At 37.0% G+C, this 26,471-nt stretch overlaps 1 protein-coding gene across 2 annotated transcripts in view; it reads right to left on the reverse strand.

The window, feature by feature from the left end:
* LOC109822646 (putative nitric oxide synthase) overlaps positions 1 to 26,471 on the reverse strand; it is a 42,495-nt gene that overhangs the window by 7,017 nt on the left and 9,007 nt on the right. The window contains exons 7-12 of one of the 2 annotated variants that reach the window (XM_020388880.1): positions 26,161 to 26,206; positions 14,892 to 15,010; positions 10,158 to 10,271; positions 9,958 to 10,056; positions 9,794 to 9,883; positions 8,721 to 8,827 (exon numbers count right to left, since the gene is read on the reverse strand). In XM_020388880.1, coding sequence (XP_020244469.1) covers positions 8,721 to 8,827; positions 9,794 to 9,883; positions 9,958 to 10,056; positions 10,158 to 10,271; positions 14,892 to 15,010; positions 26,161 to 26,206 — 575 coding nt within the window. The remainder of the gene's footprint in view (positions 1 to 8,720; positions 8,828 to 9,793; positions 9,884 to 9,957; positions 10,057 to 10,157; positions 10,272 to 14,891; positions 15,011 to 26,160; positions 26,207 to 26,471) is intronic. The other variant, XM_020388885.1, reaches the window with a different exon arrangement.

Consider the following 26,471-nt stretch of genomic DNA (forward strand, 5'->3'; position numbering starts at 1 on the left):
GCTCAAGTCAAGAATGGGGATAGATTGTATACATGGCGGACTGAGAGGCTAATGGTGACCTTCTTTGTAAATAGAAAAGCTTAGAATAAAGCATCTGGCGAGTGCTTCGAGTAAATTGAAGGCATGCTTCAACAATTACTGCGAGCCTCTTAACCCCTAGGGACACTTCAAAAGGAAAACAACCAACTTATGTTTCCTTGAAGAAAGAGACATCGTATTAAGAGGATACTCTTTCCTCTTATTCAAAACCTAAAGCATCTAGTTTGCCAAAGGTGAAATACAAGGCAAAGATCCTTGAAGATCTCCAGAATCAGCTTAACGCTTTCACACAGCGAACGAAGTTGAAGAAAATACCATGTCCTATTGAGAGTGACTCAATTCTTTATCCAATGAAGTTCAAGCTACTAATATCTCATACATTTGATGGCAAAGGATCGACAAACTAGCACATCTATTATTTTTATCTGCAAACGTGAAATATAGTAGGGAATGATACCATCAAGGCACGACTCCTCATTAGCACTCACAAGGGAGTAGTCTCTGATTAGTTCTAGAACCTGACTGAAGGTCTACTAACTCATGGGTGGTACAATAAAACATTGAAGCCACCATCTGCTAGACTCTTAAGTTTCATTTCGATAAAACATATTGGCTCAACTGGCCTACATCCTAGCTCATACAACGTTGCACGAACTTCTACGTTTTTCCAAGGATACAAGAGAAGGTTTGAGGGAAGCATTGACGGATAGTGAGGTATTTCTCACCTATATGCCCGAGCATCCGTAGGTAGACGATCAAAGGCAGTGCTACGAGAGTTGTAAGCAGAAGCTTTGCATCGTTTTCACGCTCACCGATATGCTTATCAATGATTATCATTATAATCGACCCCTCTACCACACAAGGTATGTTAGGTCAACTAAAGTTGAGCAAATCCATATCGATCTAGGATTTACCTTAAGCAGTATCCTTTGGAGGCTCCTTAGCTTCCTTAGTATACCACGATACAAGTTGTCAAGAATGACCACTGTCATCTTTGAATTCAATTTTAGCAATAGCTGGTCACTAGGTAAAATTCGTCTCAGGTGCCAGCTTGGTGACTTAAAGACAGAGGTAACATGCTACGTCATTAACATAAAAATATCTTATAATCTACTTTTAGGATGACTATGGATCTATTCTAATATAATCGTCTCATCGACACTTCATCGTGCTTCAAGTATGTTGATGAGTAGCGGGTGGTCAAAAAAGTCTATGCCAATAAGCATCCCTATAAAAGAGTGGAGAACTATTTCATTGACTTCCTCCTTTATTATGAAACGCACACAATCAAGGTAGTCATTCCAGATGATCTCAATAATAGTAATGAAGCGGATAGTGAAACTGACCAGGACAAAGATTCCATCGAGAGATGAGAGCCCCTTGGAATCATCGTAGAATATCTTTGCACCGACTAGTCTGTCGAAATTAAGGCGAGTGGGTTTTTAATAATAATATAAAATTTACTTATGATTGTTCTTCCGCCTCTGAGCATGAGAACTCAGAGGCTGATGGTTTGCTTTTTAGAATAGCTTTAGAATTGTCTTTATATATGCCCGTAAAGGAGTCTTATTCGACTCATCAATAGCTGGGTAGCTCAAAATAGACATCTTCATCATTCCAACCAAGGGAAGTATTCAAAAAGCTGTCATCTTTGGAAAAATCGAACCGTCGCATTCGTTAGCCTCAGATGATGAAGTTCAAGGGACACCCGAATTTTATCATTACAGTAAGCAGTCTCATCACATAACCGAAAAAATGGATTATGATTTCACCATAACGCAAGGGTTGAATTTTGACCAAGGACCACGAGTTCTACAGATCCTCTACATACCGAAAGGGGAAGTATTAATTACTAAAATTGTACTAAACACGGGCTTGGATATATCTCCCTAGAATCCAACATGAAGGCTGAACCAAGGCTTGAGAATTTACCAAGTCATTCTTCAAATACATTTGATTAGTATTCTGATGTTAGCATCGGCATCATGTTCGAAGAGTTGATGGTCAATATGGCTTCATATAGCCAAATCTTCGACAACTCAGAAAATGATCCTCGAGCAAGACACCTGAAAGCCTAATGGGAGTCGTGTTTTGAGCCACGGGAGCCACCAACCGAAGATAAAATAATCCAAATCAACATGGGTAATAAGACTAATGTCAAATTCATCTTCATGAACAAAAGCTTATCACCAGCTAGAAAAGATAAAACTCATCTCTTTTATTTGAGAATATGGTGACGTCTTTGCTTGGAAATATGAAGATATGCCCGAGTTAGATCCAAACATAGTCGTGCATCATCTCCACAATGACCCTAGCATTAAGCTGGTCAAATAATAACAACATTTCCATCCCTAACTGATACACCAGATTGATATAGAAATCTGTAAATTCATCGAATGCGACTTCATCCATAAAGAACAACATTGAAACTGGGTGGCAAACATTATCATCACGACAATGAAAAATGGGAAGATCCAAATTTACATTGATTTATGAGATCTAAATTTGGTTTTTCCTATAGACAAATTCCCTCTTCCTATCATGGATGTCATGATTGGAATACGCGTGAGTTCAAGAGGATGTCATTCATAGATAGCTTCTCCAACTATAACCAAATCAAGATGCTTCTAGGAGATGAGAAACATACATCATTTTGGATGCCAATTGGAGTGTACTACTATGCGATGATGCCCTTCCGCTTAAAGAATGTCGGAGCTACCTACCAACACGCGTTGAGTACAATCTTTTGAGAACACCTGCATAAAATAGTCAAATGCTACATTGATGACCTAGCAATCAAGAGCTGTCGTAACGAGGATCACCTAAACGATTTGAGAATGGTATTTAAGATTATGCGCAAACATCAACACAGGATGAACCCAGCTAAGTCCTTCTTAAGGGTATCACTGGATAAATTTATGGGGTTTATGATCACCTGCAAAGCAATACATAGTGGCCCATAGAAACTCAAAGCAATCCAGAAGATGTCACCTTTGTAAAACCTCAAAATGTCAGCCTACATCCACAGATTTGTAGCTAATCTATTCGGAAAATGTCAATCCACTAAAAGGTTGTTGAAGAAAGGTGTTCCATTTATTTGGGACGATGTCTGTCAAAAAGTCTTCAAGCAATCAAAGAATATATCATCAAGCCACTTATTCTAGCTGCTCTGGTGTTAGGCACACTATTCCTGATCTATGTCAGGGCCACAGACCACTCTCTTAGAGCACTTCTTGCTCAAAAGAATAATGATGATCACGAATAAGCCATCTATTATTTGAGCGAAACTATGATCACTGCCAACCATCGCTATAATCAGGCTGAAAAAAAGTATCTAGCTCGTCTTTGCCATCCAGAAGATGTGACACTACTAACCGGCCAATCTATCTATGTCATTTCAAAAGTTAACCATTTGCAATTACTCATGACAAAGTTAGGATCTTTGAACTCCTGGCTTGTGAAATGGCCCATACTGCTCTTTTAGTATGATATGACATTCGCATCTCAAAAAGCAATTAAAGGATATAAGCAATTGAAGATTTCCTCCCAGATCATTCCTTCCCTAAGTCTTCCAAGCTTTATGAGGACATTCCAGATGAGGAATTTGAGTCAAATCTCTCATCAGACCACAAAATATGTTAATGTTACTTTGACGGCACATCATGACGGGAACATGAAAGAGCTATCATTGTAGATGTAGGGGTAGTGCTAATTGCTCTCTATAGTCATGTCCTTCCCTGAGCTTATTCATTGATCGAACCATATTCTAATAATGTGGCTAAGTACAATGCCCTCATAATTGGCCTACAACTCGCTCAAGATATGGGCGTAAAGTATCTTAAGGCTTATGGCGATTCCAAACTAATTTTCAACCCGATTAAGGGTGAATATGAGATTTGGCATAATAATCTCTTACCCTATCATAAAGCGACATTAAAGCTCCCTCATTCTTTTAAATGCTTCTATATTAATTATATAGCTTGCCTCAAGAACACTTATGTCGATGCCTTGGTGTCAGTCATAGCCACTTCAACCTTTTCTTCCAAGTCTACTAAGCACAATACGGTAGCCAATCATCAACTATGTTGTACAAAGTAGATCTTAGAAGCCAATAAGATCCATACTACACTTGGGGGTTTCAAACGCAATGATTAGCGTTACCTTGTTGTTGACTACGCCTTTTATGGCATACTACCTGATAATCCAAAATAAGTAATCTCTATCCAAGGAAGAGCTCCCTGCTTATTTTATGACTTTACCACACAAATATTACACTACAGATTATTTGATGGTACTAATTAGATGTCTGTCATCAAACAAAGCTCGAGAAGCACTTAAAGAAACCCACGATGACACATATGGGGCTCATCAACGTGAACCCAAACTCCAAGATCGACTATGATGTCTAGGCTATTATTAGCTAACAATGATTATAGACACAATAGCCTATGCTAAGTGATGTCGTGCATGTCATTTCTATGCAGACTTCTTACACCAAACCCTAAAAAAACTACATCCAATCGTCATCTCATAGCTATTCGAGATGTGGGGAATGGACATCATCGGGCCGATTAGCCTACCGTCGACCAAAGCCCACTAAGTAATCTTTGTCATCAATGATTATTTCTCCAAGTGGGCCAAAGTCATTCCATTCAAAGAAGTTAAAACATCCAATGTGGTTAAATTCCTAAAACACCACATCACCTATCGATTTGGCATCCCTCGAAGAATTGTCCATGATAATGGGCCTCAATTTATTAGCCAACCATTCTTCAAATTCTATAATAAATTTAAAATTCAAGATGTGGCTTCTATAGCATACAACCTGACTACTAATAGTCTGGCCAGAGCATTCAATAAGACTGTCAAACAATGGTTCGCACTCCCAAGCTCTATGCCCTTCTCCTTGGTATATGAATGTGAAGCTATGATACCACTGAGATTCAAAGCTCAACAACAAATCGAGATGTACTAGTTTCGGATATCAAGACTTTAGTAAGAGAGTCAAACAACGATTCTTTAAAGGAGACCTGGGCTTAGCTATCCATGGACCCATGATCATGACACACAAGACTAAAGATAAATTTTATCCATAATGAAAAAGCCTATTTGTAGTAAAGACAGACTACTCAAATGGGCCACCTGATCGACCCAAATAGTAATAGGCTCATGATACCAATCAATAGATTTTTTTTAAAAAAATATTAGCCTTGAATTTTGCCTTTTTCATCTCTCCATAGAGTTATCAATTACGTTTAAAATTTTCCCCAGCAAGTCATCAAGTTCACACCACGTCTATTTGACTATATGTATCTTTTGACACTGTCATATTAATGTTACACATCTCAATAGTTTGCATTTCTTTGGATTCAACTAGTTAACACTACACCTCTATCAATCCCTCTCTCTAAAATTCGTCGGTTAGGAATACACCTCTATTGATGCTTCATACCATTAAGTTGTCATTACACTTCAAAACGATAGTTCTCCCTTAGACTCCCTTGAATCTGACTAGCTAACACTACACCTCTATCAGTCATTTCGTTTGACACGTTAACACTATACCTCCATCAAACTCCTTAGTACTATTATGTTAAACAATATACCTCTGAATGGTACCCATTCTACAAATCTAGTATGTAAACATCACACCTCTATCAGTTTATCTCATCAACTCGTTAACATTACACATTCGACGACTCCTCTCTTTCTATTGATGAATTGAGTCCCACAACTCGCTCACTTTAAGAGTTTGTTAACAATTCTAAACTTCGTATGATATATATTAGCATTACATTTCTATCATCTGACTTCAAAATCAAAAGCAATTTTTTGTTGCTACTAAAAAGAGAGAAATTATCACAAATAGTTTAGTTCAAAAAAATGTAACATGAAGATAGGCTAAGATATTGGTAGATTAAAGACCTAATGCTCTTAATACATTTGGCCATTCTAGCTTTGCATGTATTGATGGCCGCCTCAATAGCTTGTTCTCCCAAAGCCTCCAGACTAGCTGGAACTGCTTGAGCTTCAAATGCATCCAATCGAGCTTGCTTCATCCTAAAACATGTTGTTCTTTGAGCTCGCTTATTAGCTAATTTCACAGAACTGGCCTTGAGCTCTTCATTTTGCTTCTGACCTGCCTCTAATGTGGACTATGCCTGAGCTATAGTAGTCTCAGCCTCATCAATGGTGGCCTGCCTGCTAGAAGCAGCAGTAGATATTTTAGGGTTTTTGCCATCGATGGCGACAAGGTGAATGGTCAATTCTTTTAGATTTTGGTTGACCTCTTCTATCTCCTTTCAAGCCATCTCGTTGAGCTTGTGGCAGTGCACCATCAACGTTGGAACTCGACATCTACAATAGCAGTGACATTAGCCTCATAAAGAATTTGCAACTCCAAAAAGCAGAGTTCCACTCGATCAATCATCGTCTAATAAGGCTAGGCGCATTTTGCTCCAGCAGCTCACTCTGCAACAAGTGTTTGGTACGGGCGGATAAAACCTTACCATTAGCCAGAGCCCTCTTAATACTTAAAAAGCCTCATCATGTTCTCAATCAAAAAGTGGATCTCCGACTCAGCTGAATCATCAGAGTCCGGAGATAAAAGAATCTCAATCGTCACTTGCCTCGATGAGCTCGCTTTAGTTGCAATGGCCAAGGCCTCAATCATGGTAGGAGAAGCAGCTGAAACAGTCAAAAGTTAGCCCTCGGCTAGCCTAAAGAGTGAAGCAAGCAAACCTAACATGCTTGAAACATCAAAGAGCGTAGGCAAAGCTTGAGTTGGCACAACTAATGGCTCAGAAGCCATATGACCATCGCTATAGTTATAGTTGTGATCGCAGACTCGTCACTAACGACAGCAATTTTAGCTTTGGCCAACTTCTCAACCATAGTTGAAGATCCGCTCACTTGTTCAACTTGAGGTTCAAGTTCAACGTTGGCCCGGTTTAGCTTCTATGGGGAGCTCAAAAGTCATTGCATCCCCAGCAAACTCAAGCTTTGTCAAGTCCTCAATGGAAATTGAAGGATCAACAATGGAAAAAGGTGCAAAAGTCATAGTCATGAAAGACTTCTGATTTAAGTTCAATACTTGCAAAAGGAAAGAGATAGGGCTCAATATAGCACTCTGTCTCGGTCAATCGAGTGACGAGATGCCTAGGCCTAATATTTACTAGCCAGTTGAAACAATCGCTGGTTAAACTAGTAAACCCCTCAGCTCCAAGACTATACTCAAACTCATCACCAAATTTAGTCCCGATGATGTCAGGGAAGTAGCAATAGTGGTTGTATTGGTCCTTACTCTGTACAATTTGATGAATCCCCATGGCATACTTAACTATCCATTTTGAGGTCTCGTATCGCTGTAGTAACGAGACCCCCTCCTAACGTTTGGTGGCAACTGACATAAGAGAAGACCAGTAGAGTACGTACCATACCATTTGATAGATATATTATAGGTCTATCCTTGAATAGGGCACCTCCATCTTCAAATAGCCCTCCTTCTATTACTTCTTCTTCGAAGAGGTAAACTTCCATATTTTGTTAACTAGACGATTGAATTACTGCTGAGAGGTGTTCCCTCTTCTTCTACTACTTCTTCTTTTGATTTTTAGATACGGAATGAACTTCTGTAATTAGCAACTATAATTCAATATAATTTTACACCTTGTTATCATCAACATGAAGCTTTTTCTTTTATGCTTTACAATGAAATACTACACTTCTCCGGAAATTAATTGGAATAAGATGTCTTTGAAATTGTATTTGAAGTGATATAGAAGTTTCTCTTGGCTGAGATTGTATTCGCAGAAATTGCTTGGACCATCCAACTTAAATGGGTTCATTGGGTCATTCAGGTCAGGTAAGGGTAACCTATTTGATAAATGAATCGGGTCAGTTTTGACCCCGCCCAACCCGTTTGCCAACCCTAGCTATATGTACTTGTACTATAAAGTGTGTATACTCAATACATATAAGAGAATAGGGGGACTCTGCAACACACTGAAACAGCAGAGAATCTCCATTCAACACATTGACGTTAACACACAATGCGTACAAATAGTGCCGATAAAAAATATAGGCATTAAATGGCAACCCTCTACAGTCTAGAGGGTGTATTTGCAATTAACCCTTTCTACAATGAACGTTAAGGCCCTTCTGATCTTAAGGTTCCCCACATGATCCGTTGTGGTATAAGTGTTAGGGGCTCAGTAGGAAAACAAACACAGTCAACAAAATGATCTTGCTTATATAAAGCAAAACGGTTGGATAGCCTAAGGTACCTAAGCTCCTATTTGTCTAAGGCGTTTTAATCACTTGTTAGCATGTTTGCCATAACAAGAGCACTATCCCTAGTCCTGAACAGTTGCCAAATGGTTGGGTAGTAAGCCAATAAACCAAAACACAAAGACTAACAGAAGTGAATTGTATAAAGTTACAGGTTCCCACTTGCTTTAGTAAAAGGCTCAGGAAGCTCGATACTAGCCTTGATCCTTGTGATGGTTTGTTCACCACTCCTCGGGTTCACTATGGATCAGTCCAACATTCGTTTGATGGTATTTAGTAATTTATGTTTTTCCCATCTTGCCATGCAGGCCCAATAAAATTTTCCGTGAACTGCTAATGTTTCATAGGGTCAAATTGTTAAAAAAGTATTAACTGAAACAGAAGAATACTACCTCTTTTCATATTCATAATTTATCTGCAACTTGCGTACTGCTAGGAGTCCTAGCCAGCTTTCTCTTTGTCTACTAGTGGGCGGCGTCAATGTGGCTCCAACCTCTTTCTAAAGACCAGGAGGCCAAAAAAAAGTAAGACTAAAAGAAATTAAGGTAAAGAAATGAAACTAGCGTGCATTGCCAGACTGAGAATTGAACCTGTGATATGACATATGATAAAACAGAAAATTTAGTATTACATAAATATACTGGTGATTTCATCTTTCTTTTGACTAATATGCAATTTACTTTATTTGTAACTGACCTACATAAAGTCAATGTGATGAATTCAGGAGCAGAGCAGAGCAAACTGATTCATGAGCAGAGCAGGGTAGCCACAAATATAATCATACACTAAGAGTATCAGTTTTCATCCCTAGACTAACGGCTGAAACAGACTGATTCACCTTTTTCCTTCCAGAGCTGTTTACCGCATAGCATACTTTCTTAAGGACACAATAAATGCGTTCATAAGGATAGAAGACTACAAGGAAATTCAATTACCCACGGTCATAATATTGCTAACTATTCGTTGATTAATAAGTAAAACATGCATATCTCTCTTGTTTTGCACCAGCATAAGATCAACCAGCTGCCCTCTTTTTTTATTTGAAATCTTCTTCAGGTATGTATTGGCAAAATTCTATAATATAATTTATATGGATTACTAGTCAAAATCTGATGGCAGAATCATTTTACTAAAATTAAAATATATCCTCCTAATCATCACCACTTTAAAGTTTTAATTGATTGGGAATATCGTGTCTGGAGAACCAGCGGTAGCCAAACTGCATGTTGCCTTAGCTCTAGAATGAATTTCACAATGGCTGCTTCCAAGAGGAGCTTAACATCATCAACCACTGAAAATTCTGGAAGAAACTACCACCTAATGTGAAAAAAAAAGATTGCATCCCTGATTATATGTGCCATTTCAGTTTCTCTATATACCATACAGAATCTATTTGTGCGTGGACAGGCTTCAAGGAAAATGAGAAAGAAAGCTTAATTCAAGTATATCATAATAATATTATTACCTGATAAAACTTGTCAGCTTCAACAGTCTGAACTGTGGAGATCTTTAACTTACGAGGTCCATAAAAGGTCAAACGTGTACGTGGAGGAACCTGAAAAAAATGCATGGTTAGACGTAATGCAAAGAGGCTAACCAGTAAACATAGACGTTGATAACTTGGAAGACCTGTAGGAGATCAATCCGGACAAGGCCACCCCAGAAAATCGAGAACCCATTCAAACCAATGGCATGTGGACTATCCACTGTATTCTTAGCTGAAACTGCCTGTAAATTATCAAAAATTATGAGAAAGCAAATTAAAACAAAAGACTTTGTGTTTAGAATCTAATAAATAAAAGAAAATGGGGGAAAACAAACTAACATACAGGGAATGATTGCCCTCTGAGACGGCTTTGAGGTGCAAGAATAGGAAGATCTTCAGAGTGAACAACTGCTGCCTGTCTGTGATGAAGGTGCACTCCTGGTGTGTCAAACAATTTCTGCAATATTATATTTAACATCAGTTAAATGATATAGCAAAGAAAAAGTCGTATAATCAAATAAAAGTATTTAAATCTTGAAAAAGAGTCAAAACAATGATAGTAAACAAAGAAAATGCAGGAATCATCAAAATAGTAATTAAAAAAATTCGAAATCATGTCTTCTATCGTCATACAGTCATTAAGTATAATAAAGAAAATATGTTGGAATGAATATAGTAATAATCAGAACTGAACCCTATATGAAAGAAAGTCAAGAACTGGCTATATGAAACAATTGAAAAGCAGGGCAATCCTGTTGTATGCAAGATGTCATATCTCAAGAAAACACTTATAGTGAGAGCTTTTGATTTCACAGAACAGCCAACAATGTAAGCATGAGTAGACGGGGGACCAGGATATAGGGTGTAGAAAAACAATCACAATTTCGTAGAGTCGTGATTATTGGATCTCAAACAAATCAGTATAAGCCTAGATTCAAACAGTTAATTAATCATGTTTAGGTATAGGAACACAAATTGGGCAAGGACTGAATGCTGATTAAGTGCCACAATGTTAACAAGAACGGCAGGAAGGGCTCAGATTTGAAGCAAACCAAATAGACAAGAGAACTAGGTGGATATGAAAGTGGGGACTATATGTTGCAAACGAATTCAAAGATGCAAAGATTCAATAGGAGCTCGAGCCAAAGATGCATTATATGGAACATGGTGTAAAACAAAAAGACCAAAAAGGTTCAAAAAATCACCAAAAACATCCACAATCAAGTGCTAATAAGAAGTGGCTTAAAACATCAACTGCTTCAAACTTTCGAGAATAAAAAATGATCTTCTCTTCGTTGAAAGGTCCTTTGCTTCACTCAAGCACTTCAGCTCAATTAGTGACAAATACTATGTATCTCCCCATTGTAAATAAAGAGAAATTGGTGGTTTGCTCGAAAGGCCTTATATATTGCCAGGTGTCCCCCCCAATATTTAATTTGGGTTTTTTATATATATCAGTTAACAATTAACAAAAAATTATCAACTATCTACCAAACCTAATTTCATTCCTTTCAATTTCTGTATATATAGCATTTTGGCAAAAAAATTCAATTTTTAAGATCATTTATCTATCAACTAACTTTGCATGTCTTTCTATCCAATTTTAATTCGTATAGATATGATTCATGGATTTTATATTTTCCTGCCTTTTAATTAAATTTCGATTCAATTTAGTTCTCATAAAATACCCTTATCCCACCGGGCTTACTGTGGTAATTAAAAATAGAGAATTTTGGAACAGTTAGAATTCAGTTCCCAAATTCTAAAATACCCTTGATATTATACCGAATTTCTTTTACTTTCACCTAAATTTTCATAGCATGTTTTTATTTTATATTTTCTTATTGTCCAGTTTAAACTTTTTAACATTTTCACACAATTTTTTGGAGAAACAATCATATACCACATTGATTTTCTCTTTTATTTGTTTAACTGGTGAAAAAGATAGAACTCACAAATCATATCTCATCTCAATAGAAAACAGGTGATTAATTATGTTCAATATAACATTCACTTTAATAAATATAATATGAAAGTTATCGCAATTTTTTTTTTCTAAAAGTTCTACTTATTTTACATTTTCCCCATAAACCATTGGTTGTTTCAACGTAAATAATATTATGACTTTTTTTTTCTTGGGTTCTCATAGTGTATGCTTTATCCTTATTTTAAAATTTTGACCTATAAAGATTTTAGACCTATAATGGATTTCTTAGATTTTTGGATGAGTAGAGCAAATCAAAGTGGGAGGGAGTTCACTGTAATATTTTTAGAAAATCCAAAAAATAGGAAAATGAAATTAATTGAATGGTAAAGGATCAAAATACTCATCTTATGTTGTAGCGTGTGTATATATATATATACACCACAACAACACACCACAACACAACACACACCACACCATATGACATTCATTATAATATATTATTACACAATATACATCTAATGTTATGATATGTGGTTGTGTGTGTGTGTGTTTGTGTGTTGTGTGTGTGTGTGTGTAGATATATATATTATATATATATATATATATATATATTATTGAATTTTTATATTATTATATATATTATATTTACTACTCTAATAATACATATATATCATTACATACACACATATAATATCTATATATGTAGTATATTGTTTGTATATGTTTATATATATATTATTATATATATTATATTATATTATATATATATTTAATATTTATGTATTTTGTATATGTATATTTTACTACATAACTATAATAATGTTAGATACATATATTATAATTATATTATTATAATTATATATATTATTTATAATATATTATTAATTATATATTCTATATTTTAAATATATATTATATATTATATATATAATGAAATTCCATGTTTGGAGCACCAAAAATCAATAGGAAATTTATCATAACCATTAGTACAAGAGTTATAATTTCCAAACTAATGCCCTAACCACTAATGAATGGTACAGATCACCCCATTATATATGAATGGTCAATAAATTTTAAAAAAAATAATTAAGAAAGATAAAAATAACTCTCCTTTTCTTCCGCCCATTTTTTATTTTTTATCACCTTAAAAAGTGGAAAAACACTTTTTTATTAGAGCACCAAAAAACAATTTATATTAACTTCTATATGGAATTAACAAACCTCAACAAATTCTCAATTATTTAATTTATACCATCTTTGTGGAATTAAACAGCCTCAATAATTTTCCACAATGTGTTACATACACGCCTTTGTTTCTACTTTTTTTATGAAGTAAATAAAAAAACTACTATGCATGTTTTTAGAAATAATCATATTGGATGGTTTAGTTAGGTAAGACCACATTTTTTTAAGAACTAAAGAAGTTCTATGTTTTATTTAATTCATAACAAATTTTCAAATCAATAGTTTACGAAGACATTGTCAAAGGAATACCTCACAGTCAGCGAGAACTCACACTTCCTCTATGGACCGCCGGGTGCGGCAAGGGGATCTCCTATGCTTTATTTTAGGAGAAAATAGTTATTAAGTTAACAAATTTTTTATTCAAAATTTGAAATTTCAAGCTATATGTGGCATTATTTTGAGGTGGGCCTAGTGATTAAGGTAACTAATTTTGAATTTCAAATTTGAAATTTCATATTATACATGACCTTTGTTTTCTCTCCTAACGAGATCAATGTATTATCAATTTTAAGATTACGTATTTCATAACGGTTAGAATTAATATAAAATTATAATCATTTTGATCCTCACCATAACTTCGGAGTTTTGATGTAATGGTTAGAGGAACTAAATTTAAGATAGTATCAGAGCAACCCAGGTTCAAATCCCACCGACCACGAATTAAATACGGATTTTCGAAAAATTGACACCGACCCATAAAAAAAAGGACGCTCAACCTGCGGGGGCATGGTAGAATTAATATAAAACTATAAACTTTGATCCTCACCATAACTTCAGAGTTTTGGTGTAATAGTTAGAGGAACTAAATTTAAGAATAATGATTAACAATTATCTTGAAACTCATTAAAACAACTACCTTTACATCAACCGAATCATGCAATTTATAAATATTTGAAAAAACACAAAAATTAGACTCACCCGTGAAATCACAAGCATAACACTTGCTGTAGGTGTTGTGATTCAATGCAAAAATTAGATCAGTCACCTCACACCTACTACCAGATTTCTCAAGGCAAACTCCGAAACATTGGATACTACCTAGCCTATAATCTGGGAACTTATACATCAAAAATCTTAGAACTGATCGCATCATTCTCTTACTATAGAAGAAGTCAATGCACAGAAATATAGGACAAATTTTCAAAACAATCTCATTTGCAATTTTATTCCCAAAAAACGACCCCTTTAATTTTTATTTGTAAAAACCGTCGATGTTTACAAAAAAGTTCCAAAACTTCATGGGAGTTGAACTCCCGTGAAGTTTAGCAGTTTTTAATTAAGTTGCTAAACTTCACGAGAGTTGAACTCCCGTAAAGTTTCATAATTCAAAAACAAATTTTTTGAACTGTGAAACTTCACGGGAGTTGAACTCCCGTGAAGTTTAGCAGTTTAATTAAAAGCTGCTAAACTTCAAGGGAGTTCAACTCCCGTGAAGTTTCGGAACTTTTTTTGTAAAAACCGACCTGGTTTCAGCGTTGAGATTTAAACCAGGTCGGTTTTTACAAATAAGAGAGATATGGGTTGTTTTTTGGGAATAAATTTGCAAAAGAGTTTGTTTTGAAAATTTGTCCTAGAAATATGACCTAACAATTACCACATTCAATACTATGGCCATCGATTCGCCAACTAACTCACATACTATGCTTAGCCAACTCCAAACATATGTAGTAGAAGCTTTATTGATGATGATGTTTGACAATAATGACATCCACAGTAACTTACCAATATCATGAGTGTGTGGACACACATGATGAAGGAACCTTAGCAATATTCAAGGGTAATAGAAAAAACAGCAACCCACTAAACAGACTTAGCACTCAAACATCAGACTGCTGGGGCTAGTAACAAGACTGAAACTCTGAAGAAATTAGCACAATGTCACATAGAAAAACTTTAGAAACATACTCCTCCTCCTTGAAAAGCTTCAATTTGAATAGGACCAAGTGTTGTTCCTGGAACAGCAGACTGTATTGGTTTGTACTTCTGAGCAGCAGCAGCCACAGGATCTTTGCTAGCCATCATCTCTGCATTAAGATTCAATCAGTCACTTATTAAACGAAATGATTTCATTTCTTACAAAGAGAAGAACTGGGGGGAAAAACTAGTGTAAGTTTGTAAAGAACACATCACAGTGATGACGGTAAACTTAAACTTGTCGATTAACCTCATAGATCATGTACTATACCTCTTAAACACCTAATATACCTCTTAAACACATGCAGAAAAATCAACATTTTAGGATGCTTCAAGCCATGTATCCCGCTATTTATAGCTTTTCATTCTGTAAGTTTTTGAATGGACAACAAGGAGCATTGAGACCATTTGATTTTCCATTTTTTTGCAGTGTAAATGACTCAGATCGCCGACCACACAATTTAAGATAAAGGCTTTGTTGTCACTCTGTTGGAAATGACTTGGATCATGATCGAGCAGACTTTCAATTGTAGCCTCTTGGAATTGAACTTGAACTGTAGAGTATGCCATTCAGATCCTTCCAGAAGTACCCAAGCCAATTCCAGTCCATGTTTTCATTTGAAAATTAATATGACCTAAAACTGTTGAGATATGCAATTTGTATAAAGATAGGGGCTTGGATGTAAGATGTAACACCTTATATAGGCCCAAGAGGTCAATGAAAAAAAAGACGCAGATTTCATTTCTCCCCAAAATTTCAATTTGGTATCAGAGCTTTCTAACCCTAACCCTAGAGCCGCCTCCACCCACCTGGCCACCACCTCCGCCTGGACAGCGCCGGCGGACCTAAGGATGCCCTAGATCCGGTGGCCTCCGCCCTCCACGCTCAAGATCGCGTCCGCTTCTCTGCCGTCGCCGGCATTAGTTCCCTCTGTCGCCGTCGTTGTCGAGTCCTCGCCGAGTCCGAGTCGCCGAGTCCTCATCAGCGAGTCCTCGAAATTTTAAGAGATCCAAGGTCCTCATCCCAATCCAAACATGCTTCTCGGGTATCGTGGGCGGAGCCATGGCTGGAGGCTGGAGGGCGGATCGGGAGGATGAGGGTTCTTGATCAGGTTCTGGTTCCTTTTTTTTTTGATAAAATATTGATAACAAAGAACAGAAAAAAATAAAAACAAAAAAAAATGTGATCAGAGCACAAACAAAGTCTGAGCTTGTTTAGATAAATGAAGTGGAAAGTTTGAAGAAGTGAAAAGTTAAAAGAAGTGGAAAGTTAAAAGAAGTGGAAAGTCTGAGCTTGTTTAGATAAATGACTGGACACTGAGAGCCTAAAGTTTAGGTAAATTGGTTCATTTACAATCATCTGTCCGACCAGGGTTCGTGATCGGAGTCGGATCGATGACGACGGAGGAGGGGAGTGGCAGCACGAATCCACTAGCTGAGGTGATGTCAAAGCTAAGTCATGATGATGTAATGGTTCTGATGCGAGCATTCAAGATGTTAGCGAGTGAGAGCAAGCCGAAGCAGAAGGTTGAGTTGCCACCGATCGATATGAAACTCGAGAGTACAACCACTTATCTAAGCTGGTCGCGTCGAGTGAGGTACACTCCTGAAGGGAAGGGTCAAGAGGGGTACCTGACTAGAGAGGAGAAGCCGGGTTAGAATGCACCTGAGAGAGCTGAGTGGAATTCGACTCACATGTAGGTATATATCTGGCTCTTGAACTCACTGACTTCGCCTATTGCGTCCACAGTGGATGGCATAGCGAAGGTGCAGGATGTCTGGGAGAAGCTGAGGAGAACCTACGATGGTGTTGGGAACAACCTGCGGGTGTACCAGATCAAGAGGGAGATCTCGACTTTGGTACAGGGGGAGAGGGCTGTGCAGGAGTATGCCATAGAGCTGGATCGCTTATAGTTGGATCAGGACCACTTCAGGGTCCGACGACGATGTTGCACTGACTCTGTGTGTTCTGAGATTGAAATAGAGGACAAGGTTATGCTGTTCCTCCAGGGCCTGGCCCCGGTATTTGAGCAGAGGGTTGCTATGCTACTGGCTCAGACGAGGATTCCCTCACTTGAGGAAGCAGTCTCAGCCATGATACAGGAGGAGAGTCGGATTAGGCAACAGGTTGGGCCAGCTGGACTTCCAGGAGTGAAGTCAGCGCTTGCAGTCTCCAACTCAGGTAACACAGGGTACATGGGCGAGACTCGACAGTGCTATAACTATGATGAGGTAGGTCACCTGAAGCAAGCTTGTCCTAAGCTACCAAAGGAGCGAGATACAGGTGGAAGGGCGCATGTTGGGGGTCGTGGTCGAGGCAGAGCTGGTAGGAGAGGTGGAAGAGGAGGTTACCAAGCACATTTGATGGTAGCAGAGGGAGAGAGTAAGGAGACTGTGGCCTTTACCGAAGAGGATCATGAGTTTTTGGAGGCATTGAAGAGGAAGCAGAAAGCAACAAGTGAGGAGAAGAGTGGGGTAGATGATGCATCCACCTCGTCTTCATCCAGGGGTAACTTTGCTTCCTTTGCTCGCTCAACCACAGGTACTTGTGATACACTTGCTCTTGCCTCTATATCTATCACTACATCACCAGATTGGATAGTTGATTCTGGTGCATCTCGTCATGTGACTGGTGCTGCTAGGGAGTTTTCTTCCTATACTCACCTAGCACTACCAGAGAGCATTCAGATAGCTGACGGTACAGCCCAGCCCGTGATTGGTAAGGGCACAGTAAAATGTACCAGCACTTTGACTTTGTCTAATGTCTTGCATGCTCATTTTCCTGTAAATCTCTTATCCATAAGTGTCATTATATCACAACTAAAATGTGTCGCTTTGTTTGATATTCCTAAGGTGATCTTTCAAGAGAAGGGGACAGGCAGGCAACTTGGGACTGGCACATGGCATAGTGGCTTGTGGTACCTAGATAGAGGGTATGGACTTGACCCTCTCATCTATTGTAGAGGGAGCTGGAGGAGTTGGGAGGAGTGTGGAGGACTTGTTGCTGCTCCATCATAGGCGCTTGAGTCATCCTGCTTCCTACCATAAAATCTCTAGAAAACCGAGTGATCTTTCTGTGCTCGATGAAGATCAAAGGACAATTGCTGCAAAATATCTGAATTAAGCCCAACAAAATTGCTTCAAGCCATAAAGGGATTTTTTTTCAACCAGCAAACTATGTCGCACTCCCCCTGAGCAACAAAACCGAGTGATTGCTTCATATAAACCTCCTCATCAAGAATATCATTGAGGACTGCAATCTTAACTTCCAACTAATGTAGTGGCAAATGATAGCGAGCGAGAAGCGAAATAAGGAATGCGAACAGATGTCATCTTAAGTACAAGAAAGAATTTATCAATATAATCAATGTCGTAGATCTATATATATCCATTCACAACTAATCGATCTTTGAGGTGAGCTAGAGAGTTATCTAGGTTTAATTTAATAATATAAGCTCATTTACAGCTAACCGCTTTCTTCCCTGATGATAGTGAAATAAGATCTCAAGTCTAATTTCGCTTGAAGGTTATCATCTCTTCTTGCATTGCAGCCGTCTACCCTGAGTTAGAAGGAGCTTCTGACAAATTCTTAGGAATCGGGTGAGAATCCAAAGAAGATATGAAAGAATAACATGAAGATGATGAAGAGTAAAAGACATAGTTACAGAACAACGAGAACAAGATCTCTTACTCTTTTAGAGGGCAATGGGAAGATCATCAGTAGGCTAAGCATTTGGTTGTATGGTCATATTTTGTCTTGTTAGTATATCAGACTCTTGGGTGGATTTGGACGATAACTCACGCTACGGAGCAGTATATCCTGTATAACCCTGAACTAATTCTGTAAACTTAGATGGTAGATCAGTTTGTACAGCAGTCTTCAAAGGAACATCGACAGCGCTTTCCTGAATAATAAGGTAGTCATAATCATCAGGAGAGTCTAAAGAGTTATCAAAGGCAAAATGACTGATTTGTTCTCAAAGAAGGTAACATCGACTAAAATAATATAGCAATTTAAGGAGGGGCAATAATATTTGTACTCTTTTGAGTCATAAATATCCAAGAAAAATACCTCTAAGAGATTTCAAATCTAATTTCGTTTGATGACTATGATTGTGAATAAAGCATAAGGACCTAAAGATCTTGAGAGATAAATGAAAAGCATCTTCAACTGGATATCAAAGAATAATTTGATAGATAACAAAGAGTAAGAGACACAATATGTAAGAAGATAGTGATAGCAAGATCTATTACCCTTTCAGAGGGCAATGGGAAGATCATCAGTAAGCTAAGCATGTGGCTTTATAGTCACATTTTGCCTTGCTAGTATATTTGGCTCTTGAGTGGATTTAGATGATAGCTCAGGTTGCTGAACAATATGTACTGCATAAATCTGAACTGATTCCATAAACTTGGATGGTAGATCAATTTGTACAGCAGTCTTCGAAGAAATATTGACAGCGCTTTCTTGAACAATAAGGTAGTCATAATCATCAGGAGGGTCTAAGGAGTTATTAAAGCCAACATGTCCGGGTTTTTTCTCAAAGAAAGTAACATTGGCTGAAATAATATACCGATTTAAGGAGGGGCAATAAAATCTATACCCCTTTTGAGTCCTAAAATATATAAAAAGTACCCCCTAAGAGATTTTGAATCTAATTTCGTCCGTTGACTATGATTGTGAATAAAGCATAAGGACCCAAAGATCTTAGGAGGTATATGAAAAGCATCTTCAACTGGATATAAAATAATAATATGATAAAGATAACAAAAAGTAAGAGACATATTGTCTAAGAAGATACCGAGAATAAGATCTTTTACCCTTTCGGAGGGCAATGGTAAGATCATTAGTAGGCTAAGCATTTGGCTATATGGTCACATTTTGCCTTGCTAATATATTAGATTCTTGGGTGGATTTGGACGATGCCTCAGGTTGCGGAGCAGTACATCTTACATAAAGCTGAACTGGTTTCGCAAACTTGAATGGTAGATCAATTCGTACAGCAGTCTTCGAAGGAACATTGACAGTGATTTTTTGAACAATAAAATAGTCATAATCATTAGGAAGGTCTAAGGAGTTGTCAAAGTCAACATGTCCTAGTTTGTCTCAAAGAAGGTAACATCACTAAAATAATAGACCGATTTAAGGAGGGGCACTAACCTATGTACCCTTTTTGAATCCTAAAATATCCAAGAAAAATACTCTTAAGCCATGTTACATGGGTACTTCCTACCTGACACGTACCCGTACCTATACCCGCACTCAAACCTCTTGAACACTTCTCAAATATATGTATATGTTTATTCAGGCTTATGCTCAATTACATAATATGTGGTTTAATATAAAACACTCTTCATACACTTCTTGGATGTATATTCTACACTTAACATCTATTTCTTATATATTGATCTTATATAAATGAAAAAATAATATTGATCATATGTAAATTATTAATTTTAATACACAAATATACATACCATATATACATAGCCGTGTCAAATTTATCGTGTTTCGTACCTGTACCCATGCAACCTAGCCCCTAAGAGATTTTGAATCTAATTTCGTTCGTTGACTATGTGAATAAAGCATAGGGACCCAAAGATCTTTGGAGGTAAATGAAAAGTGTCTATAGGTAGATATAAATGGGAGATTGGAGTTTTGTTTTGTAAGACAGGTGAGTGTAATCTATTTATCAGATAGCAAGCTATCAAAATGGCATCCCTTAAAAATATTTTGAGACTTGACGATGGAATAACAAGGTCCTAGCAATTTCCAACAAGTGTTTGTTCTTGTGCTCAGTCACCCCCATTTTGTTAGGGTGTGTAAGTACAAGACCACTTATGTAAAATTCTATTTTTCCAAATATTTTGTGAAAGAGCTATCAAAATATTCATTAGTGTTATTTATTATTAAAATTTAAATGGTATTATGAAGTTGGCTTTTAACCTCAGTACAGAAAATTTTAAAAATAAAAAAACACTTCAAAACGACTTTTCAGGAAATAAATCCAAGTCATGCGAGAAAAGTCATTCACAAAACTAACAAAATTTTAAAACCCGAGTTTGGATGGAACAGAACATGTACTGCATACATCTGAATGCACTAAATCAAACAGGTTACTAACACTCTTATTGACATGACTTGGGTAAGACACCAGTTGATGTTTTCCAATTTGACATGATTCACAATCGAAGGACTCGACATGATTCAAATTCTGAAACCAAATTTTTAAGAATCGAAAGAGGGGAATGACCAAACCGATAATGTGCATCAAAGGCTGATGTGGAGCTAATACAGGTCAACTGGGCTAGGACAAAGTCCAGCTCATATAAGTCGTTCCACTCATGTCTAGTGTCAATCGTCTTCCTCGTCCTAAGTGCCTAAAAATTAGTGTAGAAAAAAATATTACCAGCCAATTTAATGCTTTAGTAATCCTACTGACAGATAAGAGATTAAATAAAAAGCGAGGAAGATATTGCACAGATGAAAGTAAAATAGTACTAATATTGGTAGATCCAACACATTTCATAGTTGTAGTGGATCCATAAGCCAATACTACTGAAGAAAAGGAGGTGATAGGTGTGCACGAGAAAAATATACCTCGAGTTCCAATCATATGATTAGTTACCCTTGAATCTATACCCCAAGTAAAGGATGATGACGATGTAAGACAAGCAATGGGTTTACCTGACGGGCAAGTGTAGCTGTAGTATAAGAGAATTGTGTCTCCTTAAATTGCTGGAATAACTGGAGTTGAAATTGCTCAAGTTGGTTGCGGGTATTATCATCTATGGGACTCTCTTCTGTAGTCACATGTGCACTCCGAAGTTGTTTTCCATATAGCTAAGGACAATAGAATTTTATATGATCTGACTCCTTACAGTAATGACAATGGATAGAGAAACAAGATGAACCCTCCTCTACAACTCCTTGTGAACTATCACCTCGTCCCCTACGTGCTCCAAAGCGTCCTCCACATCCACCACAGCGGCCTCCACTACGACCAAAACCTCGACTGATCAACTGTCTAATTTGTGTGGTAAGAGCAGACTTGTTGGCAGATCTGCTACTGTACTTACTGGCGTTGCCTGCAATACTGATCTCAAGAAGCAATATGTCTCTACTAAAGAGCATATAGCAAAACTTCCAATAACCTATGATTGTGTTGAGTTATAAGTGTAGAATAGAATCAAGAAAGATGAATATCATCAGTTGATCTCACTAGTCTTGCATATTCTGAACATCCCCGTAATTAGGAATTCTGTCTCAACTCCTCTGCAAGGTGATTGAAGTTGTCATAGTGCTCCTTACAAGTCTGACTCTGCTCGTACACCTTGCTCCGAAATAATTTTTGAATGACATCATACTCTAGATTGGTATGCCCATAGTCTGAGTACAATTGCATTAAGAACCTCCACACTTGTTTCACTATATTATAATGAATTGCTAGCTGAAGAATATGTGGTTCAATGATGTTCCAAATTTAATGAAGTAGACCAGCGTCATCCTGTTTCTAGCAGGCAATAACTGGTAGGGGATTATCTGTAAGATAATGATCCTTTTCTTGACCTTAAACATAAACTCGAACAAGTTGCTTCCAAAGTGGGTAATTAGACTCATTCAATTTCTAGTCAGTGATCTTGCTAGAGAGCACCTCCGTGTGGGTCTTCGTCTCAACTCTCTCGTCCATTGAAATAGTAGTCACCGGAGGACGCCATTGACACAAATAAGATTCTTCAACTAGTAATCTCCCAGCAAATAACTATCAAACCTCACCCAACAATAAATCAATCTCTAATAACCAAATCATCAACAAGTAATCACCCTTACAACAAGCAATCAATCGACCAAGTAAAATCATGCTACAAGGTTGATTTCGTTAAGGAAAAAAATAACTTATCGCTTATCTTAAAGAGATTTTTCACGACTAATCGTTAAGATAAAGCTAAATAATTAGACTGATTGAGTTGGTTAAGCCAAATGATTATTTTAAGATCTATGAAGATCAAATTGGTTAAGCCAAATAATTAGCTTAAGTTTTATGAAGATCTAGTTAGTTAAGCCAAATGATTAGCATGATCGAACTAGGTTTGCTTTGTGTGAACAGTACCGCGTGAACAGTGTCCCTTATGAAAAGTCACCCACGGATAAGTGCCCTTGATGAGCAGTAGCATGGTTAGAAGTGGTGTCAGCTAGGGTTGGTAGCTGAGAGCAGAGGGTTAGGGTTTGATAGTGGTGAGTGTCAGCTGGGGTTTAAGAGGAGTAGAATGTGACAGCTGGGATTTGAGAGGGGTAGAATGTGACAGCTGCGAGAGGGGTAGAAAGCTAGGGTTTGAGAAGGTGGCGACTAGGATTTAAAAAATTAAAGAGAGGAGAGAGAGGGTGGCTCTAATACCATGTTAATGTGAAGCAATAAAGAGATTATTAGCTCTCCCTTAAATGTTATTAATAGTGCTTTGGGAAACAGAGGAGTTTGTACACAATCAATGTAGGACTAAATAATAAGGAATAAACAACTCTTTCAACAACCTTCAATCCACATTCAAAGCTACCACTCTTCTGTATATCCAATCAGAAATAACATAAAAACTATAATAGGAAAAACTAGCTAAAAGGAGAGAATAGAAAACATAAGATATCAGCTTAAGCAGGACAGGATTTGGGAGAGGAATTGATAAGATATTCACAAGTGGCGCCTAGAACTACATAATCTACTAGTGGCACACAAAACAAGACTGCCTCATGGATACCCAATAACCAAACACTCAAAGATGCAGCGGTGATAATTTTGGTCTGACTAAGATAAAAGAGAACAATCACCAACATGTAGCACCTGAAAATGTCGCACTTAAATAATCTTATACACCCTCATAGATGTCTCTATCTTTGCATATAATGTCCCCATATCACATCCATATAAAATAATAGATCAATTGATTCTTAAATTGGTGGATTCAGGATCCATAGTATAGAAAATAGCGAAATTAGGTTAGCAAAATCTTTTGACTCCTACAACCACAGCCACATCCATATCGATTATCAATAAAATGCATGGTTTATACCCTATGCTACATGGGCATGAGTATGGGTACCAGTACGGGTACGAGTACAGGTATGGGACACGGCAAATTTGTAAAAGGTAGGGTATAAGGACACGGCTTTATAAATATTTATATACATATATATTATATACTAGAAATAATAATTTATATGAGAACAAGGATGAGAATTAAAATTCCTACAAAAATAAGTTTTTTTATGAAATATTTATATACATATATATTATATACTAGAAATAATAATTTATATGAGAACAAGGATGAGAATTAAAATTCCTACAAAAATAAGTTTTTTTTATTTTGTGCATCATAAATTGAAAAATAACTAGTTTTTGAACTAGACATGCAAACAACGCTTCAAAATCATAGTTCAAAACTTGACTTTGTCCAATGAGTCTCAAGAAGTGGATGTGTAGGTTATATGTTAGAAATTGTATGACTAGTGTTTTAAATTGAAACATGTATTGTATAATTGAGTATATGCCCAAATAAATATATACATATATGCAAGGAACGCAAGGAGTTTGGGTACGGGTACGGTTTCAGATTAAAAATACCCAGGTAAAATAGTTTACACCTCAACATCCGGTTAGTCCCAGTTAACAAGAAATATAGAATAAAAAGAAATAAACTTTCACTAATAATTTCTCATATATCAAAATTTTAAATTAATTATTTTGGTTAATTACAGAACCCTCCACACACCCCGAACTTTGGGGGAGTTGCACTAAACCCCCCTCAACTTTTCCTGCTCTACTAAACCCTCCAGACCTTTAGGAGTTATTGTACATAACCCCCTAAACTCTTTCATTCCACTAAATTTCACTAGAAAATTATCATTTAATCTCCAAATTAACACAATTAATTCTAACATCTCATGCGGCAAGCATATGGCAAGAAAGATGAAAATAATCTCTTAGAACCTATGTAGCATGGACACGGCTCCGACACGGCCATCCGACACGCCGACACGAGACATCCTAAAAAATACATAGGATACGTGTGTTCGACACGTGTGTCCGACACGGACACGACACGACACGGCTTCATGTTATGCGTATCCGTGCTTCATAGCTTAGAACCAAAAGGTTACCTATTTTTCCTTTTTATTAAAAGGGTATATTTTAGGACTAAGAAAGAATTTTCATCCTTTTTTTCCTATTGGCATGTGTTTACCCAATGACATGTTAGAGTTGATGAAGCAAATGAGGATACAACAAGAAATTTTCAGGTAAAATTTAGTAGAATAAAAAAGTTTAAGGGGTTATGTGCAATAACTCCTGAAGTTTAGGGGAGTTAGTGGAATAAAAAAAGTTGAGGGGGTTTAATGCAACTCCTCCCATGTTCAGGGGAGGTTTTTATGTTCAGAGGAGTCTGTAATCACTGTTTTAAAAAGCCTCCGCCTAGGTGTACGCCTAGGCCTCGGCAGTAGCTTAGCCGCCTAACTAGCGCCTAGCACCTAGGCGGTACTTATACTGCCCACCTAGATTTTATGAGTATTTAGGAAAGTATTGCCCGTTTATGTGGACTGCATCCTTTAGGCCTTGATCGTATTTTCTGTGTTGCAGCCTTCACATCCTTCAACCTCCTTTAAACTCCTTTAACCTCCAAATATGAACATCTCAACTACCTCCTCTGACTTTCAGCAAAACTTTCTCGATCACCACTTAAATCAAGAAAGAAATCCATCTAGACACCAGTTTAGCGCTTAAGCTATCTATAATATTAACATTTACTATCAATTATTGTAATTAAAAAATAAAAAAAATCTCCTAGGCTCTAGGCGACGGGTCCAACGCCTAAGCCTCCTAGCGCTTTCTATAACCTTGTTAGTTATTATTTTAGCTATTTAGCATTTAGTATGCATGATTTATTGTGGATCTATGATTGCTATCTATTTTTTTTACAAATTTATATGAAGTTAATACATATTTTTATCAATTATTATAATCAAATAATAATTAATTTTAAAAATAGTCAAACACCTAGGCGTCGCCTAAGCGTATGCCTAGGCGTCTAGACGCTGGCTCAAACGTCTAGTCTGCCTAGCACCTTCTGTAACATTGTCTCTAACTAACCCTAATTATTACACATTCACCTGACAAACTGAATATACACTGAATATACATTGAGGCAAAGAAAAAAGAATTTGATCATCATTAAGATAAGGGTTATGATTTGTTAAGTACTGTAGACTTACTAAGCAGTGCATTGATGAATGCAGATTTTCCAACATTTGCTGCCCCCTGTAATACGATTGAAAGCATATTAAACATCAAGGTTAGAGAAAACCAAGCGAAAGGAAACGAAAAAAGTCTAGTTGATGATATAAATGGAAAAAATTAACCGATGAATTGCAAAAGTGCAGATACACATGAGTGCCCATATCAATGGTGAACGTATACAAATAATAAGTATTGCTTATCACCATAGGATTAGATAAAGAATCTGCATCATCGTTAGCTTTTATTACGCGAGTTATGAACAAACTTTAGAATCCTGAGGATAAAT

The sequence above is a fragment of the Asparagus officinalis genome, chromosome 1, assembly GCF_001876935.1.
Source record: "Asparagus officinalis chromosome 1, Aspof.V1, whole genome shotgun sequence".
Lineage (NCBI taxonomy): Eukaryota > Viridiplantae > Streptophyta > Magnoliopsida > Asparagales > Asparagaceae > Asparagus > Asparagus officinalis.